At 34.9% G+C, this 19,755-nt stretch overlaps 1 protein-coding gene across 1 annotated transcript in view; it reads right to left on the minus strand.

Annotated features, from left to right (window-relative positions):
- The window catches only part of LOC120782689 (maternal protein pumilio-like), a 49,787-nt gene that overhangs the window by 629 nt on the left and 29,403 nt on the right, over positions 1–19,755 (minus strand). The window contains exons 4-7 of the mRNA XM_040115084.1: positions 3,603–3,838; positions 3,363–3,498; positions 3,112–3,230; positions 1,126–1,153 (exon numbers count right to left, since the gene is read on the minus strand). Coding sequence (XP_039971018.1) covers positions 1,126–1,153; positions 3,112–3,230; positions 3,363–3,498; positions 3,603–3,838 — 519 coding nt within the window. The remainder of the gene's footprint in view (positions 1–1,125; positions 1,154–3,111; positions 3,231–3,362; positions 3,499–3,602; positions 3,839–19,755) is intronic.

Here is a 19,755-nt window from a genome sequence, read left to right on the forward strand (position 1 = left end):
TTGTCGGTTGCGCAGAAGCAACTGCAGCAAAACTCAGTTGATGTAATTCTTGCTACAAACATATATATTTTATGCTGTTGATATATTTTAAAGTTCCGTTGCTTTTAGAAATTATATCCTATGATAAATTAGTTAGTTAGTTTCCTCGATTACTTTTATTAAGTCTAATACCATGTTCAGACCGAAAATTTAAAAGATTAGATTACGTTTAAGCATTATTTCATAACCCAACAGTGTTCTCACTGCTGCTAGAAAGATCAAAAACAGCTGTTATTGTCATTCAAGAATTGTCGCTTAATATTTATCAAAAGGAAAGATTGTCATATAGTATTTTCACATAAAAGCCGTATTTTTTTAATATTTTCACATAATAGAAATAAAGATGCATTTTTCATTTGTTAAGTCGATTTTCAGGTGAAATTATATTCATTGCTTTAAAAAAAATGTGTTTGTTCACATTTTTCCCCCTTTGTAGTTTCTAAATCAGCTCTGTTAATGTAACAGATTTCCAGTGCTGACAAGTAGATTGCGCAAAATCAGAGTCGCACAGAGAGATTTAGCGTGGATCAGTCTGAAATCATTTCAATGAAGTGATTTGGAACTGTAATTTTTATATGGCGAAATCTTGATAAATTTTTAAGATTAGTGGGATAATCCATTCAACAGCCGAAATCGTGTGATTAAGTGTCGGTCTGAACATGGTATAAGGCAACAAAAACTTATATGTAAAGCAGCATTCATCCTCAATTCGCCATACTAATTTTTTTTAATTCAACCTTATGTAATTTTTATGCAATTATAAAGTAATATAATAAATACATAAGTAACGAAGTTCGTATTGCATTGCTTCCTGACACCCTGAATTTACCACACGTGTATGCGAAACCGCAGAAACAAACAAAGCTAACCGCAAATAATACTGTTTATTGCTACTTTGTTGTCTGATTGTCTGAGGAAGAAAATGTGAGCTGCTAAAGCCTTGGGAACTTTGATCTTGAAATTGAAATTGAGTATTGAAAAATTGGAAAATATTATTGTTACAAAACACCATTGAGGTAACTAAAAAAAAAAACAAGGAAAACGTTAACTTCGAATGCTACTATAAAATACTATTCACAGATGAACATTATATTCGGAGAATGTAATTATGGCTCTACGAACGAATTATACGTGAAGATATAAATCAAAGTAAAAATTTTCATATAAAGACTTGAGCTTGATCGGGATCAGATTGTATGGTAGCTATATGCTATAGTGGTGCGATCTGAAAGATTCGTTGGGAGATTGTAGCATTGGCTTGAAGAATAATTCATGCCTAATTTTGCCCAGATATATTGTCAAGTAAAAAAGTTTTTCATATAAAGACTTGAGCTTGATCGATCAGACTGTATGGTAGCTATATGCTATAGTGGTCCGACCAAAGAAATTTCGTCTGATATTGTAGCGTTGTTTTCGACAATAATATATGCCAAATTTAGTTAAGATATCTCTTCAACTAAAAAAGTTTCCCAAAGATATCTGGAAAACTGATTGGTATCCGACGTATCCTGCGGTCTATTCCGAACTTCATGGCCAACCCTTTTCAAAGTTTAAAAACAAATTATATATGTATGTATGTATGTATATATTCTTATTATGAGGTTGACTCTTTTCGGCTTTTCTAACGGGTTTTTCAATAGGGACGCTACAAAAGCAGACCGATAGGGACAGCAAACGACGCCATATTTTTTCCCGCTCTTTTGACATTTCTCTTCAGTAAGGTTTGCCATTTCATCATGGCAAGATATACGATCCAATAACGAATCGAAACTTTAACTTTAATGAACTTTAAGAGCGCTACGCCCAATTTATGGTCGTCATAATCGTCCTGTCAGTTCAACAATTGAGCGTCTAGTGGAAAAATCTGAATCCACAGGCACAGTACAAAATGTTCCCGTGCTAGTGAGACAAAGAAGTGCCCGTAGTGTCGAGAATATTGCTGCCGCATCAGTTGAGGAAGACAAAATCAGTCTCTCATACGTCGTTCTCAGGATTTGAGCATCTCTGTCACGTCGTTGTGGCGAATTTTACGAAAGGATCTCGGTCTACATCTTTACTAGATCAAATTGACGCAAGAACTGAACCCGCTTGACCATCAGAATCGTCGTATGCTCGTGAATCGGTCGGAGCAACAACTTGAAACTGATCCGGATTTTGATCGAAAAACCATCTTCAGCGATGAAGCTCATTCCTGGCTGAATGGCTTCGTCAATAAGCAAAATATGTGTTATTGCTCAGGCAGCAATTCACACGTACTCCATGAGTCACCATTGCATACCGAAATAATTACGGTTTGGTGAGGTTTTACAAGCCGGCGGCGTCGTTGGGCCGTACTTCTTCCGTTTTGATCAAGACCGGCACGTTACTATAAATGAGGATCGCTACCACTCAATGATAACCGAATATTTTTGGCCCGAATTAGATGATATGGATTTGGATAATATGGTGGTTCCAACCGGACGGCGACACAAGCCACACAGCGAATGTCACAATCAAATCGATTTGAAAGCACGTTTGATGAGCGAGTTATACCACGAAATGGCCCAGTCACCTGAGCGCCTCGGTCGTGCGATTTGACACCGTTAGACTAATTTCTGTGGAGCTACGTCAAGTCTATGGTCTATGCCAACAAGCCAGTGACGATTAATAAACTTCGTACGAATATCAAACGTGAAATAACAGCTGTATCGGCCGATTTATGCTTGAAACCCGTCGAAAATTGGGTTCAACTGGACTTTTGCAAGCGAGCCCCTGGCCATGCAAAATAAATCTAGTGCCGTATCGAATGTATTTTGACAGGAGTAAAGAATTTGTTTTATATCACAAACCGTTTTTGTTTTATTTAGAAAAAACTTTTGTAGCGCTCTTATTGGTAAACCCGTTATAACTAAGCTATATTCACATAGGCACATGACCGTCTGAATATTTATATTTTTTTTTTGTTTTATATGATAATCCTTACTATTTATATAATTTTTGGCGAAAATTAGAAATTATCTCTTAATATTAAAAAGTGTTATATAATATTAGAATAAGCAGAAAATATTTATATGTATATTTCGCAGTACTCACTTAAATCCTTTGTCATCATCGATGCCATTGGCTACGCCATTAGTATTTGTTACTTGGTCGTCTTTCTTTAGGCCGTTTGTGTCAAACGGAGAATTGGCCTTCTCTTTGTCATCGTGAGGCTAAAGATAAGATACAAAAAAGTGTTTGAAGCATAGACTTAAACGAAAGAAATTATTTGGTGGTGTGGCAAATTTTGCTTCTTAACTTAAAATTGCATCTATTTATTTTATTTATTTAGTACAAAAACTTACCTTATCATTATCATCGAACTTCAGACTACGCAAACGTGGCTCAAGGCTGGATAGTGGACTCTCCTTATTAGTCGGTGAACCGCCCAACACATATTCAACCATTTTAACACCCAAACCGCTTGTGGCGTCACGTGGGCTGCAAAAGTTAGGTTTAATAAATGTTTTTAATGTTTTTTTAATCAAAGTAAGACAGCAAGATAAGAGTTGATAGTTTATGCGTTAAATTTTTATTTCACTCACCTTAGAATACCGGCATTGGTGCTCGCATTCGTTTCCGGTGCTTGTGGGAAGGTGCGTGGCCGTGGTGGTGCCAAAATATTTTCGCCTTGTGTAGACCATGTGGAATCTTTCCAAACTGGATGATCGCCAACGCCGGGGATGTGTAGTGGATTTAATGGACCACCAGTAACGCCGCCTGAAGTGGTACCTTTGCCATCGGATTTCTCCCATAGCTTTTTGGCAGTGGATGTGGTGATCTGCAATTAAAAACAAAAATTTATAATAATTAATATTATTTTTTTTTTGGAAACTTGGGAATGGAATAAAACGAAAAATATTAAGCTGTAGATAATCAATAAAAATCCTAACCTGAAAGTGGGCACTTAAGAAATAGAAGTAGATATATGTAGTATAAGGTGATAGGTTAATTTTCCGATTCCTTTGGAATAATAAGAAGTTTGAAGAATTATTTCATTTTTCATATGGAAAGAAATTACTGGAAATGGGCCAAGTTTTGCTCGAGGGAAACCATGTAGCCGCTTAAAGTACATTAAAAGCTGTAAATGCATACTATTTTTATTTATTTGTTAAATAAAATGTCCGATCAAAAAATTATTTTACACTTGTTTTTTCTGATCTGCATGTGGTTATAACCCCATGAACATTACCTAATTGATGATTGATTAATTGGGTTTCAAATTGCATTTAACGATTAACGAATACTTTGCTTTTAAAACTTTTGAGAAGAAACTTTTGCTTACCACAAATACTCTCGAAGGTTTCATATTGCATTGCTCAAACTGCAAAACACAACCCATCAGATGAAAGAGACGTGCACGCATTTTACTCGGCGAAGACACTCATAAACATGATTGCAAATATGAAGACATCTGTGATGTATGTACATATACATATGTATATGGTATATACAACACATGTACTTATATTTGTATGTATGCGTAAAAGTATTGTACAGCCGATGGCGCAACTCGAAGTCAATACACTTTCAGAAATTCTCTAATTGCAATTAATGTCAATAAAACCATCAACATATCAAAACAACAGCAATAACAATAGAATTCATAGTTGAAACAAATGTGAACATGCGCACTTATGTACATACATATATACATACATACATATGGATGTATGTGTATTACTATGAGGAAGAAGTTAGATAAGCACAAAACAAGAACACAGTGCGAACAAGAACCGTGACGGATTCAGCAATCAATGAATGAGCTAGCTTATACGACTTGGCAATCAGAATTTTGACAACAAGCTAAGATTAATATTCGACAGTTATAAACAAGGTGAGCAATATAAATCATTCCAGATGGATTTATGTATTAAATAAATAAAATAAAAATAAAATAGTATCTAATAAAATGTTTTAAAGCTCAGCTCCTACTTACGTAGGTACCACCATCTGATCAAATTTGACTCGGACTAGGAATTTGACTCGAACTAGGTATTTGACTCGAACTAGGTATTTGACTCGAGCTCGGTATTTGACTCGGACTCGGAATTTACTCAAACTCGAACTCGGAATTTGACTCGGACTCGTAATTTGAATCGGAATCGGAACTTGACTCAAACTCGGAATTTGACTCAGACACGGAATTTGACTCGAACTCGGAATTTGACTCAGACTCGGAATTCGATTCGAACTCGGAATTTACTCAAACTCGAACTCGGAATTTGACTCAGACTCGAATTTGATTCGGACTCGGAATTTGACTCGAACTCGGAATTTGACTCAGACTCGGAATTTGACTCGAACTCGGAATTTGACTCGAACTCGGAATTTGACTCGACCTTGGAGTTTGGGTCAGACTCGGAATTTGACTCAAACTCGCAATTTGACTCAGACATGGAATTTGACTCGAACTCGGAATTTGATTCGGACTCGGAATTTGACTCGGACTCGGAATTTGATTCGAACTCGGAAATTGACTCAGACTCGGAATTTGATTCGGACTCGGAATTTGACTCGCCCTTGGAATTTCGGTCAGACTCAGAATTTGACGCGGACGCAAACCTCTGGTAGAAGTGATAACATCGAATAGGATTAAGAATCAGCACTTAAAAATGGAAGTAACATAGTAAAATATTTAATTATTCATCAATATTTGTTTTGTCGTCTTCAAAGTAACCGCCAACCAAATGTAAAACATTTATGCCAATGATTTTTACAGTTCTCAAAACACTTTTCATAAGCACTTTTTGGTATGGCCTTTAGCTCATTCAGTGAATTTAGTTTTATCTTTTCGATCGATTGAAAATGGGTGCTAACGGCGCGGAAATTTTCGTTTGTGGAACAAGAAAAAAAACACGCAGCCAAAACTGGTGAATACGCAGGTTTACCGTTGGTATTGATTGCGTTTTTGGACCAAAGAAACCGATTTACGGTACGCTTTATCGGAACGAGTCGAGCAAGAACGCATTTCATACACAAAATATCCACCAAAGTCATTCGAACGGACTCGCGAGAGATGTCGAGCTTTCTTGTCATCTCTCTAACATTTGAGTGACGATTTTCATAAACATTACATTTTGTCAAAATGTATATTAATATCAGTTATGGATCGACTCAACACATTTCGGTTAATGTTCTGGTTATCAAACGTAACAATGCTATTCGCTACCTGAATCGTTTGCATAAATGCCGTCGAGTAAAGATTGCCTGAGAACCCCACATTTATCAAACGCATCATTACAGATCACGTCTGTGGATTTATGAATATGTTGTCGAACTATCCAAAAATCTAGAGAATAACGCTCCAAAAATGAGGGCTTAAAGATCGTTCCGGCTGAAATTTATAACAAGTGTAATTTGGATTAAGCGTTGAAATGCTTGTATAGACTGAAAAGGTGCCTATTTTGAGAACTATAATAAAGATTTGTATCAGAATAAGTGAAAATGTAGTTTTTTTAAATTCGACTATATAACAGGTTTGTTACGATAATATTAAAGGCATACAACTACCACCAAACAACACACAGAGTTGTAGTTACAATCCTCACGACAGCCGGTTCTACGTTACCGGAATCGACCAGGATTTTATCTGGCTAAGGGCTGTTTTTTCAACGATATAACTCCGTGTGGATCGGTGAGTGAGATAAAGTTTGTCATCAGTGGAGCAACTCCTTGCAGCAGTGTTACTCCGCATCCTCCTGACTTCGACTGGCATTGAGTCCAACCCAAGTCCAGAAGATTTTTTCTGCGGCGTATAAAAAAACAAACACAGAGATGCAGCAAAAATCGACATTGGGTAAAAGATGCCTGCAGCAGAATGGTAGCATCAAAAGTGAATGCTACAACATGCAGACACTGCAGAGAATGTTGACAAGTTTCAACTGTAGTTGACTGCTGTACGAAAAATATAGTGTGGAAAACACAGCACAGCACATACAACAAGAACGTGTACTACCAGTACCGTTGAGAGGTTGTCATGAAATATGAATGTACATGTGAGCAAAGCAGAAGAAAAAGATAAAAGAAAATTATTGCAGAAAATCCATACGGACTAAGCAAAAAATTAACAGACGTACATAGCTGAGAGGTAATCGTAGTAACACAACACACATATTTAGGAACTTCTATAATGTGGTTTTTTATATAAGCAGTTTTTTGCTTCATTTATGTACAATGTCTAAAACGTAATCTATGGAGAGCTTTAGAGAACAATACGCAACGGAGTGCAAATAGCAGCTTTTATCGAAGGAGAAGACAAGCCAACTCAAAAATGAAGTGTTCAAAGAGCTAAAGGAGTTCATATGCTAAGTTTTGATTTCACAGCTTAAGGGTCACAACTAGTATGATGAAAATGGCAATTGACGCGCTCGCGTTAGCAGGATAACCTCTTACAGGATCATCTAAAGTGAAAAAAACTACGTGTCAAAACCTTAACTTAAAACGGAATTACAAACGAACGAACGAAAAAAAACTGAAATTTGGATTTTTGGCAGAGTAAAATAAAGGAACTTAATGCTTGAGAATCAACTATTAACAGTCAGAGATCTTACTGGCAGCGTTGGAAAGATCAGTGAAAACCATTTTGAAAATTAATTTAGGCCTAAGAAAAGTGAAAGCACGTTTGGTTCCAAAATCACTCATTTTCTTCGAAAAACAGCGAAGCATGATCGGCTGTGAAACAATGCTTTTCGACTACCAGAATGTCAGGAAACGTATTATTACTGGCGATGAGTCTTGAATCGATGCTTGCGTCCCGGAAAAAGACGATCAATCAATCGCCCGAATATCGTGGCAAAGGTGAGCCGAAGCCAAAAAACCAAGTCAAAACAGGTCAAAAATCAAGGTAATTTTACAGTTTTCTTCGAAGTGTGGCACACTCCGAATTCCTACCGATCTGTCAAACTGTCAACAAGGAATACTATACTGTTATGCGTCGTTTGCGCGAAGCCATTCGTAAGAAGAGATCGGAATTATAGCCGACAAGCCTTATAGCCGTATTTGCACCACGATTATGCACCTTCGCATATTGCATTGATTCTTCGTAAGTTTTTCGCCAAATTTTCAACCAATATCGTGCCGTAACCACCGTATTCGCCTTATTTAGCTCCGTGCAACTTCTGGCTATTCAGCAAACTCAAAAGACCGCTTCGGGGAAACTATTTTGAGTATTTTGAAGATATTAATCGTGAATCGCTACGCGCATTTAAGGCTATTCCGAAAATTGGCTTTAACAACTGTTTCGAGGATTGGAAAACACGTGTAATCGGGTCAAAGGGAATTACTTAGAGGGGACATAGATATTGAAGCATATATTAATATTTTAAAACTATGAACAAAGTCTTACTATTTTTTGCTCATAGTACAGACGAAAAATCATAAAAAAGCGTGTAAAATTCTGGAGCTAAGCAAACGAAAATCAACCGATTGACTATAAAACAACACTCTACTAGACACAGACACATAAATCAACTATTTTTAATCAAATTCGCGCTTGTCGAAGTAACTTGGTGGTTATACGTCATCATAAATCTGTGTCAAGTTTAACGCTCTGCTCCTTTTAAGTCACACTCAATCAAATCACACGAATTCGCGGATTTGGAAAAGGCGAAACAAGCAAAAAATACCGCAACCAATTAGGCGAAAAGAAACAGGTGAATTGACAAAGAGACGAAAGCTGATGCAAGCATGACTAGTAGGTAAGCACAGGAACAGCAAGCTATTTGAAATGAAAAATGCTGACTACTGCAAAAAGTTGGAAGTTTAAAGTCAATAAGTGAAAAATAAAAAAAATATAAAAAATACCGGCATAAACATGTATGTATGTATATATGGTACACCGTTAGAGTTTTGAGAAAATTGCATTGTGATGCGTCAATATCAAATTGTAAGCAATTTTTCACAAACCGTCAACTAATTGTCGACACTAAAATGATTTAGCGTCTAATTCGGGCACAAATGTTTTTCGCTACCAAAAATGGTATTTCTCGCACAACAGAAGCTAAAAAAGAACACACAGGGGAGGGGTCTATTTAATCGGCATGTGAAATTCTCAAATTCTACAAAATGATTTTCAAATTCCGCAAACAGTTGGCTGATGATGAAGCTGCAATTTTAAAAATTATGTTGAAGAAACAACCCAATTTTATTCAACAAAGTCTCTTACGTGCTTTTAAAAGAGAAGGAACAATGTTTTCTCATTTCTAGGTACATCAAACTGCTCACGTAATCAATTTGCCATTATTTTCGTATTTTCAATAAGCGCGACTTACTGTTTGTCTAATGAATGATGAAGAAAGCGCGTCTGTCCTATTCATGAATGAGCGAGTTGCATTGAAATAGGAGGCATCTGCAGCGAGAGGCACGTGGAAGCAAATTTTGGATGAATGTGCATAGGCAATGAGCATTCACGCAAAAGTGGAGCAAACGTTGCGCTTAATTTAGCTAATGGCGTGGCGATGGCAGTTAAGTACATTTAGTTTTATGAAATTAGTTGCATCGATCGGAAAATGTTACTTAAGTTTTTCGAAGTTGACATTCCTTTTGTAGCTGAAGGAAAGGAGAATTTTATTTCTATAATATATACATTTTCTATATCCATCATCTTTAGCTTAAAAATAAATATACATGGTCTAGTCACATAGCTTTTGAGATATAGATTTGAAGTTTCGCACACGCCCTTTTCTCAACAAGCAGCTGTTTGATGGAATCACCAATATATGCATTAGTTGTCATGCAAACTGACCGATCAAACTCAAGTCCTTGTACGGAAAACTTTATTGACAAATTATTTTTTAAACTTTGGCAGAGACCAAGGCAACTTAGCCATAAGGTAACACTTGATCACATTTGATTAGGACTGACGAAGAACTACGTTTCGGTCCAGGTCAAATTTGATCAGGTGGTATTGCTGTCATTCAAACTGACAATTTTATATATATTATATCTTATAGGTTAGAAAAAACTAGCAAAAAATTTTTTGTTAAATTTTTGTCAGTACGGGTCAAATTTGATTAGATGGTATAGCGGTCATTCAAACTAAGAGTTTGTCTTGCAGGTCATTTAGAAAAATTTTGCTAGTTTTTTTGTCAGTTTTTTTTTATCAGTCCGAGTCAAATTTGATCAGGTGGTATTGCTGTCATTTAAACTCACAGTTCGACTTGCAGATTATTCAGTAAGAGCTAGAAAACGGTTTTTTGTCGATCCGGGTCAAATTTTAATAGATGGTATAGCGGTCATTCAAATTAACATTTACCATGCAGGTGGTTTATAAAGAATTAGCAAAAGATTTTGTGTCAGTTTTTTTTTTTTTCAGTCCGGGTCAAATTTGATCAGATGGTATAGCGGCCATTCAAACTGATAGTTCGACTAGCAAGTTGTTTAGAAAGAACTATCAAAGGCTTTGTCAGTTTTTTTTTTTTGTCAGTCCGGGTCAAATTTGATCAGGTTGTATTGCTGCCATTTAAACTGACAGTTCGACTTGCAGATTATTCAGAAAGAACTAGAAAAGATTTTTTATCAGTCCGGGTCAAATTTGATCAGATGGTATAGCGGCCATTCAAACTGATAGTTCGACTTGCAAGTTGTTTAGAAAGAACTATCAAAGGCTTTGTCAGTTTTTTTGTCAGTCCGGGTCAAATTATATCAGGTGGTATTTCTGTCGTTAACACTGAAAATTTAATTCGTCTTTCAGGTTAAACACAGATTTTTCGGTAACGACAAATATTCATAGAAATATTTATAACAATCAATTAATCAGTTTTGTAAATTTATAAGTTTTCTTTTTATTTCTCAAATCGCTGAGTTATAATAATGACTGGCAAATCTTTTTTTTTTCTGTAACCTTATGTAGAGATACCGACTCTCACCTGCTCGACTCTACTCGCAACCAGCAAAAATATTCTTTTAATTCTTATAGTAAACTGGAGCGCATATTTCGCAAGCGGTGTTGAATATTTAAAATAGTAATTTCAGTTGTTAAACCAACTTCCAAAGCACAAGAAGCTAGTGAAGCGATTAAAACCACACACACACACACACACAATTAGAATATAAAATGGCGGCATGAATGCCGGTGGCATAAACTGTCAATTTCATTGTGAGTATTTCTTTTACAAGTAAGTATCATTGTGTTTTCGAAACTTTATGTGTTTTTTATCTTATTATTTTCAACAGTCAACCTTTTGCGCTAACTTTTTCTGCATATAAATCTTTAATTTCTTAACGGTTGAGAAAATGTCCGCAAAACCGGGTTGACAGGAAATCGTAATGCACATAGCGCGGAAAGCAGGGAAATGTGCTGGATGGAAATTGAAGCAAGAAAAAATCTTGTAGATTTCCGAATTAAGGACACCAAATTAAATTTGTACGTTTCGATTTAAGGAGGAAGCGCACAAAAGTCAAACAAGAAAAAGATTAGTCATTTTCCAATTTTTTTTTTTTAATTTTAACACGAAATGTAATGTAATGAATATTTAAGTATTAGATTTATTCAAATTATAACCAAAATTCAAAATAAAGTAATATCGATTTCTTGACTTTCGTTCTTATAGTTACTCGTATTTAAGTCTTATAGCTTCCTCTGCAAACTTCTGGAAACTGATGTTACCTTATTTTGCATTTTATGTGGGGATACATACATATGTATGTGGCTTCAAGGTGTGTAGTTTGGTGTTACATAAAAACAAGAAAAACCACAGCTACACCAAGGCTATAATACCCTTCACAGGTGTAGTAGAAAAAATATAAAATTCCTTTATCTTGATTTGGAAGATGCAGTTTGCATGACAGCTATGTGCTATAGTTGTCCGCTCTGGCCAATTTCTTCAAAGATTGTAGCGATGCTTTGAATAAAAATATATACCGAATTTCGTGAAGATATCTTGTCAAATAAAAAATTTTTCCATACAAGGACTTGAGTTTAATCGGTCACTTTGTATGACAGCTATACGCTATAGTTGTCCGATCTGACTAATTTCTTCAAAGATTGTAGCGATGCTTTGAATAAAAATCTATACCGAATTTAGTGAAAATATCTTATCAAATAAAAAAAGTTTTCCATACAAGGACTTGAATTTGGTCGTGCGTTTGCATGGCAGCTATAAACTCTGGTGGTCCGATATCGGCGGTTCCGACAAATAGGCAGCTTTTTGGGGAGAAAAGAACGTGTGCAGAATTTCAGGTCAATATCTCAAAGACTGAGGGCCTAATTCGAGCATATACTGGCAGACGGATGGATGTCTACACAGAACGTCACGCTGATCATTTATATACATATATACTGTATAGGATCTGCGACGTTCCCCTTTGGGCTATTACATCGTGACAAATTTTTATACCCTGTTCAAAGCATAACAAAAATACCACATAAATTTGTAACCGCGAAGGTTGGGCAGCCAGTTTACATATATTTTTATTAAAAATGTGTTTAGTGGTAAATTATATCATACAATTGATAAACTATCAGCGGTGTACGCTCACTGATGGAAAATAGTCAAAATAACAATTGCGGTGAATCAAGTTGCTGAGTCGATTATTTGTTTTTTCTGTTTTGGTTTACTGTTTATACCAACAATGCTAGGCAATGCGCTTGTGTTAAATATCGGGAGTGTACTTTGCCGGCAAATATCTACTATCTATTTGCCAGTATTCTGACAACCGTGTGAAAAATATACCACACTCAACAGCACACACACATACATACATGCATATATACATATGTGTCACTTATATACTCCTATAAACATACATACATATCAGCAACAACAAGCGACAGCGTTAGCAGTGAAATAATTTGGATAGGAAAGTTTCGTTGTGAGTGGGTTTGAATGAAATAAAAAAAAATGTGGTTTCTGTATATAAAAAAAGAGGTGAGTGATAAGAGCGCACATGTGCATATCTAAATATTCGTCAAATTTACACAATTTATATAACAATATTGGGGCAATTTATCGCACGAATGTAAGTTCTGAAAAAATAAAAATAAATTAAATAAAAAAAATATATATGAAAAAAACATAAAAAAAGGTTAAAAAAATAATAATCATAAAAAAATAATAATAAAAAAAATAAAAACTAAAATAAATAAAAAAATATTAAAAATAAATTAAATAAAATAAAAAGTCATAAAAAACAAAAAAAATAAAACAATAAAAAAATTAAAATAAAAAAAAATAAAATAAAAAAAAACTAAAAAAATAAAAAAAAACTAAAAAAAATAAAATAAAATAAATAGCTGCAAATGCGGTCGTTAAGGTCATGCTCTGCAGTTCACATAACAAATTTAAGTAAATTCATAAACATTATAATTTTGAAAATAATAGCTTAAATCATAAATAGCCTAGGATACTCTACCAAAAAGCAATTTTTGCTCAGTAATATACATACATACATTAATTATAACCTTGAAACTTTAAATCAAAATGAAAGTAAGACAAAAACTTGATTTTGATCGGCCGGTTTGTATGGCGGCTATATGCTATGGTAGTTCTATCTGAACAAAATCTTGTGAGATTATACTATTGCCTAAAATAATAATAAATGCCGAATTTCGTGGAGATATCTCGACAAATAAAAAAATTCCCATACAAACATTTGATTTTGATCGGCCGGTTTGTATGGCAGTCATAAGCTGTAGCGGTCCAATCTGAATAATTTCTTGTGAGATCGCACCACTGCCTTGGACATTAATATAATATATGGCGAATTTCGTGAAAATGCCTCATCAAATACAAAAGTTTGCCATACAAGCACTTAACTCCGAGCGTTCAGATTGTATGGCAGCTACATGCTATAAAGATCCAAACTGAACAATTTCTTGCGAGATTGCAGCATTGCTTTAGGCAATAACTCATGCCAAAATTCGTGAAAATATCTCATCAAATACAAAAGTTTTCTATACACACACTTGAATCCCATCGTTGAGTTTGTATTGCAGTTATATGCTATAGTGGTCTGATAACGCCGTTTACGACAAATGAGCAGCTTCTTGGGGAGAAAAGGATGTGCGCAAAATTTCAGATAGATATCTCCAAAACTGAGGGTCTATTTCGAACAAATATGGCATCGACTCTGCTCATTCTACTGATCATTTAATATAATCATCACTCATTTTTTTTAAGATTCCCTAATACAAAATTGATCGCTGACAAATAATGTGTCTAAACGCTTACTCAATAAGACTTAAATAAACTGGGCAACAATCCATACATTTTCAATAAGTTCAAGAGCGTATGAAGTAGATAATATGCAAAATGGCATAAGTCAACTTATTTATAGCGATTGTGTGTTGTGCGTCGAATAAATTGAGAACAAAAACAATTGTGTTTGCCTAAAAACCAGTTTAATGTAAGACAAAAAAAAATATGTGTTAAATAAAATTAATTTAAGTAAAAATATATCTATATATGTAATTCATGCCAAAAAAACCGCGTAAACCGGTTCAGCCAAGCAAATCGACGACGTCATAGATCGCCGCCAGCGCCGATGCTGCAACAAATGAACCAGTTTGTCGACAGTATCGCTAGACGTCGGACTGCCAGGCCGTTCCGCCACCAATTGACTCTTGTCTGTGTTGTTGGCTTTGCTTCTGTCCTTGACTGAGACACAGAAAAATTCGCAGCTATTGTCAGTAGTGAGAGTAGGCCCGTTTATATATATTTGAAATGTTTGTATAGCCACAAAACACACACATACACAAATACATATAAATGCTAATATTTTTTTGTTTGTATTTATTGCTTTTGTCGTTTTTATTTCTTTTTTTCATTGTGCGGTTTGGCTGGGTGTGAGCTTGATTTGGTCGCCGCAAACTCTCACGGCCGCTGTGGCGTATGATGAATGCAGTAGAGTAGTGAGGAGGAGCGCGCGTAGCGGCGGATATTATACGCGCACGCACAAAACTCAGACAGCACGCACGCATACGCACACGTACGTACAATGAATATGTAACTCGTAATAAGCTGACTATTGACTCACTAAAAAAAAAGAAAAAAAATACAAAAAAAAGAAAAATACAAAAAAAAAAGAAAAATACAAAAAAAAAAAAAAAAAAAAAATACAAAAAAAGAAAAATACAAAAAAATACAAAAAATAATAATAAAAAAAATGTGGTAATTGCGAAAATACGCGCACGCTAAGCAAATGACAACAGCGAAAAATCGTGCGTCTCGCACTTCACTTTGGTATTGTAAAAATTTCAGCGATTTCATCGCCAAATACTTGACGAGGTTTTACTTGCCAATTTTGTGATTTTCTTTAATTTCTACTATTTTATTCAATTGCTTCGATATCATGACACAACGGATGTACATATATTAGTGTGAAAAAAAAATTATGCGTTATTCCATCATCAATTATTTTAAAATAGAAGAAATTATTTTAAAGTAATTGTATTGCCAAAAACAATTTCATAGTAAATTTTTGTAGATTAAGAGGGTATTCAAGTCTAGATAAATACAAAAAAATATTAAAACAAAAAATAAATAAATAAATAAAATAGATTTTTTTTAAACAAAACAAAAAAAAAATAAAAGAAATACAAATAAAAAAAAATAAAAAATAAAAATATAAAAAAATTAAAAAAAATTAAAAAAAAAATTTAAAAAATTTAAATGAAAAAAATTTATTAATTTTTTTTTCCAATTTAACTATGCAAGAATGCTGCTATGGGCAAAAATTAGCAAGACTTTATTCATAATATTAAAATTCTTAATTTATTCTTCAAAATCTATGTCGGCCCCCTCAAAGTAATCCCCCTTGGCCCCAATACACCTGTGCCTACGTTTTTTTCCAATCCTCGAAACAATTGTTAAAGTCTCTTTCCGTAATAGCCTTCAATGCGCTTATCGATTCACGTGTAATGGCTTCAATTGACTCAAGAGGATTTCCCCGAAGCCGTCGTTTGAGTTTTGCTGAATAGCCAGAGGTCACACGAAGCTTAATTAGGCGTATACGGTGGTTGTGCCTCGATATTGGTTCAAAATTTGGCGAAAAACTCACGAAGAATCAATGCAGTATGCGACGGTGCATAATCGTATTTCAAAAACCAAAAATTGTCAGCCATAACCCCGGTCTCTTTTTACGAATAGCTTCGCGCAAACGACGCATAACACTCAAATATCCGTAGTATTCCTTGTTGATAGTTTGGCTGATCGAAAGGAATTCGGAGTATACCACAACTCGATAATCGAAGAAAATTTTCAACATAGTTAAGCCTGATTTTTGATCTGCTTTGACGTGGTTTTTTGGCTTCGGCTCACCTTTGCCACGATATTCGGCCGATTGATCGTCCGTTTCCGGGTCGTAGACATAGATCCAAGACACATCGCCAGTAATAGGACATTTCAAGACATCCTGGTAGTCGAAAACCATAGTTTCACAGACGTTAACGCGTCGCTGCTTTTCTAAAAAAAATTGAGAGCCTTAATTCAATATTTAATATCGCTATTGTACGAGAAAATCGCTACTGTACGAGAATATCGCTATGAGAATCGCCTCGACTCTGCGTAATTCTATCAAACTTCTATCAATACGCAACTTTTTCTAACCCCAAGGGCTTTGAAGTTCAAACACTGATCGTTCTTCTTCTCAGTTTCTTTATGCTTTTGGCTTTAACTTTTCGAAATGTGATTTTAAATTGATAAGCCGCATGGCGGCGCAGCGAAGACAACAAATAAAAGTGATTTTGGTAACTTTTGCTGTGAAAAGAAACAAAAGTCAACCGAAAGCAAATATAATAGTACATATGTATATATAATAGTACATATGTATATATAATAGTACACATATGTATATATATAATAGTATATAAAAAAATACGTAAATCCATATTTATGGCAAAAAGTTCGCCAACTGACAACGCGCTGTCGTCGGTTGGTTGTTTAGGCGTTTTTGCCGGCTTTTGAACGTGTTTATTACTTATTGGAAATCGTCTATATTCAAATACATGTAAGGGTGTATTTTTTTTATTGCTTTTCAATAGCTTGTAATAGTTTTGTAATACAGCCAAATTTATTTCGAAATATTTCTTAATACTTGCAATTCCAAAAAATGAAGGTTTTTTGTTTCTTTTTTATTACTTATCAAGCTCATTTAGATTTATGTAAATAATTTTAGTTATAGCGCTAGTTATAAAAAAGGATAATATTAAGCCATATTGAATGAAAGATAAACATCGTGTGAGAGCAGTACAGAGAATACCCACAACAGCCAGTTCTAAGGACTGAATAGACCCAGATTTTATACAAAGTTCATTATTTCGGCGGTTTAATACTCTTTGGTTCGTTAAGTTTTTTTTTTAGCATATCACAGAAGGATATAGTTATATATGCAGCATACTACACATTCGAGAAAAATATGGAAAATGAAAAATATGTGTTAAAAATTGTAAATTTGGTGTTAAGAGTAGAGTAAGTTAGTTTAAAAGGTCGATACTAAGAAGGTTCACACTTGCACAGCTTCGAACGCCGATCCGTTGTGGTAACCAAGAACTCCTATATACTGCATCATAAAACGCTTAGTCTTGCAAAGGCTATCGAAAAGAAAAATCAGAAAATATAATGTAATAGTTCTGATAAGAAATTCAATGTCAAATAACAAAGTTTTCCATAAAAGACTAGTTTGTGATCAGTAAGTTTGTATGACAGTTATATGCTATAGGTGTCCGATTTGTACAGTTTCTTCGGAGATGGTAGCGTTGCCTTGGAAAATAATATATGCCATATTTTGCGAAGATATCTCGTCAAATAAACAAGTTTTCAATACAAGAACTTGATTTTCATCGGTCAGTTTGTATGACAGCTATACGATATAGTGGTCCGATCTGAACAATTTCTTCGGATATGGTAGTATGATCATGGACAAAAATTCATGCCGCATTTTGTGAGGATACCTTGTGAAATAAAAAAGTTTTCCATATAGGGACTTCAGTTTGACCGATCAGTTTGTATGGCAGCTATATCATATAGTGCTCCGATATTAGCGATTTCGACGCATGAGCAGCTTCTTGGGGAGAAAAAAACTTGAACAAAATTCCAGAGCTATATCGCAAAAACTGAGGGACTAGAGATCACATATATATAGACAGACCGACGGATATGGTAAATCAACTCAGCTCGACACGCTTATCATTTAAAAAATATATTTTGGTTTTCAGCTTGGTGTTACAAACTGGAAAATGTCTAGATTGGGGTCTCAACTAAGTACTCTCAATTATTGACATACGCTCCTAAACTCGTACAGTAAAAAGTGACAAATATTAAAAAAGAAACATAAAGTAAGGGAAAAAATCTACGACTTGTTTACAATTAATTTTTTTGAAACGATCCAGAAGAAGAAGAGGACAACAAGCGAGAATAAAAATATTCGCAATGTGCAATGTTGGCATTCTTTGAAAATTAACTGGACGCCATGCAAACAGAAAGAGCTATATTTGTATACAGATCCAAAGTTATGCATGTACCAGTTGCCTTGTAAATATGTGTGTGTGTCGGGAAATTAACTTGTTTTTTGTTTTATACAATTTTCAAAGCCTCATCCCTTGAAAGATCCGCAGTCAGAAGGCATGTCACACATTTGACTACTTAATCTGTCAACAACATTATTGCATGACGAGAGTTGTATTGATTTCGAAAATGGGAATGAGCGAAAAATAAAAATGAGGTATAAAGGAAGAAACAAAACAAGAAAAATACGTGGAAATTTATAGAGAACAAGTGCAAAGACCTCGCTTAGGAAAGTTCCAATGCCCTAGCAAAGCAACCGGCATACCACCAATCACTATAAAATACTAAGCTAACAACAGACCACGGGCGGTGTACGCGATGCTCTTAGCAATTTCTGAAGTCATGTGCAGTGTGCAGTTTTAGTCTGCCTTCATTCAAAGGCAACAAAGTATCTAGTATTACGCTGAGGGAACTCATGGAAAAGTAAGTACAAGTGCATGTACTTTTAAATTTGTACCTAGAATTTTTAGTCGTTATTCTTATGTACATATATCTGCTTGTACGGATATGTACGAGTATGTATGTATGTGTGTTAGTTCAGTATGCAAACGTGACATATGTGCATTAGAATGCTATAGTGCCATATCGCATTTGCTCACTATACGTACATAAGTATTTTTACGCAGGTGGTGGCCATGTAGGAAACTTGAATCACTAAGTATAGTGAACTAGTATATCGTCACCTAAAATACAAAATAACGTAACATCACAGAGTTACAGGCGAACGAAAAACGATATAATAAAAACTACTCATATTGAAAAAAAATTTTAGTTTTGGTTATAATATGCTTATATATTGGTTATTATATTTTTCTCTCTCTCTCTCTCTCTCTCTCTCTCTCTCTCTCTTGGTACTCTGAAAAATTGGTGCATAGACACCTCTAAGAAAGACTTTTCAAGTATGCGCTCTTAATTGTAACGGAAAGGTGGGCCTCCGCCTAACGGTTTTCTATTTTTCCAACTGCCAACTACTTGAAAAAATATTTGTTTTTGTGGGTTTGTAGGAAATTTATTGCTCTTCACAAAAGGCTACAAAGATTTTTTCGTAAACCAAACCGTTTTCATTGTGTCAAAAAAGGGGTCTCCGACGTCTCCTTTTTCATTAATATACCCTGTTTAGGGTATAATTAGCCAGAGGCAATGAAGATCTGCAACATATTTAGTTGAAAATGAACGAGTTTCCCCTCGATAGAGT

This window comes from Bactrocera tryoni, chromosome 1 (genome assembly GCF_016617805.1).
Source record: "Bactrocera tryoni isolate S06 chromosome 1, CSIRO_BtryS06_freeze2, whole genome shotgun sequence".
Lineage (NCBI taxonomy): Eukaryota > Metazoa > Arthropoda > Insecta > Diptera > Tephritidae > Bactrocera > Bactrocera tryoni.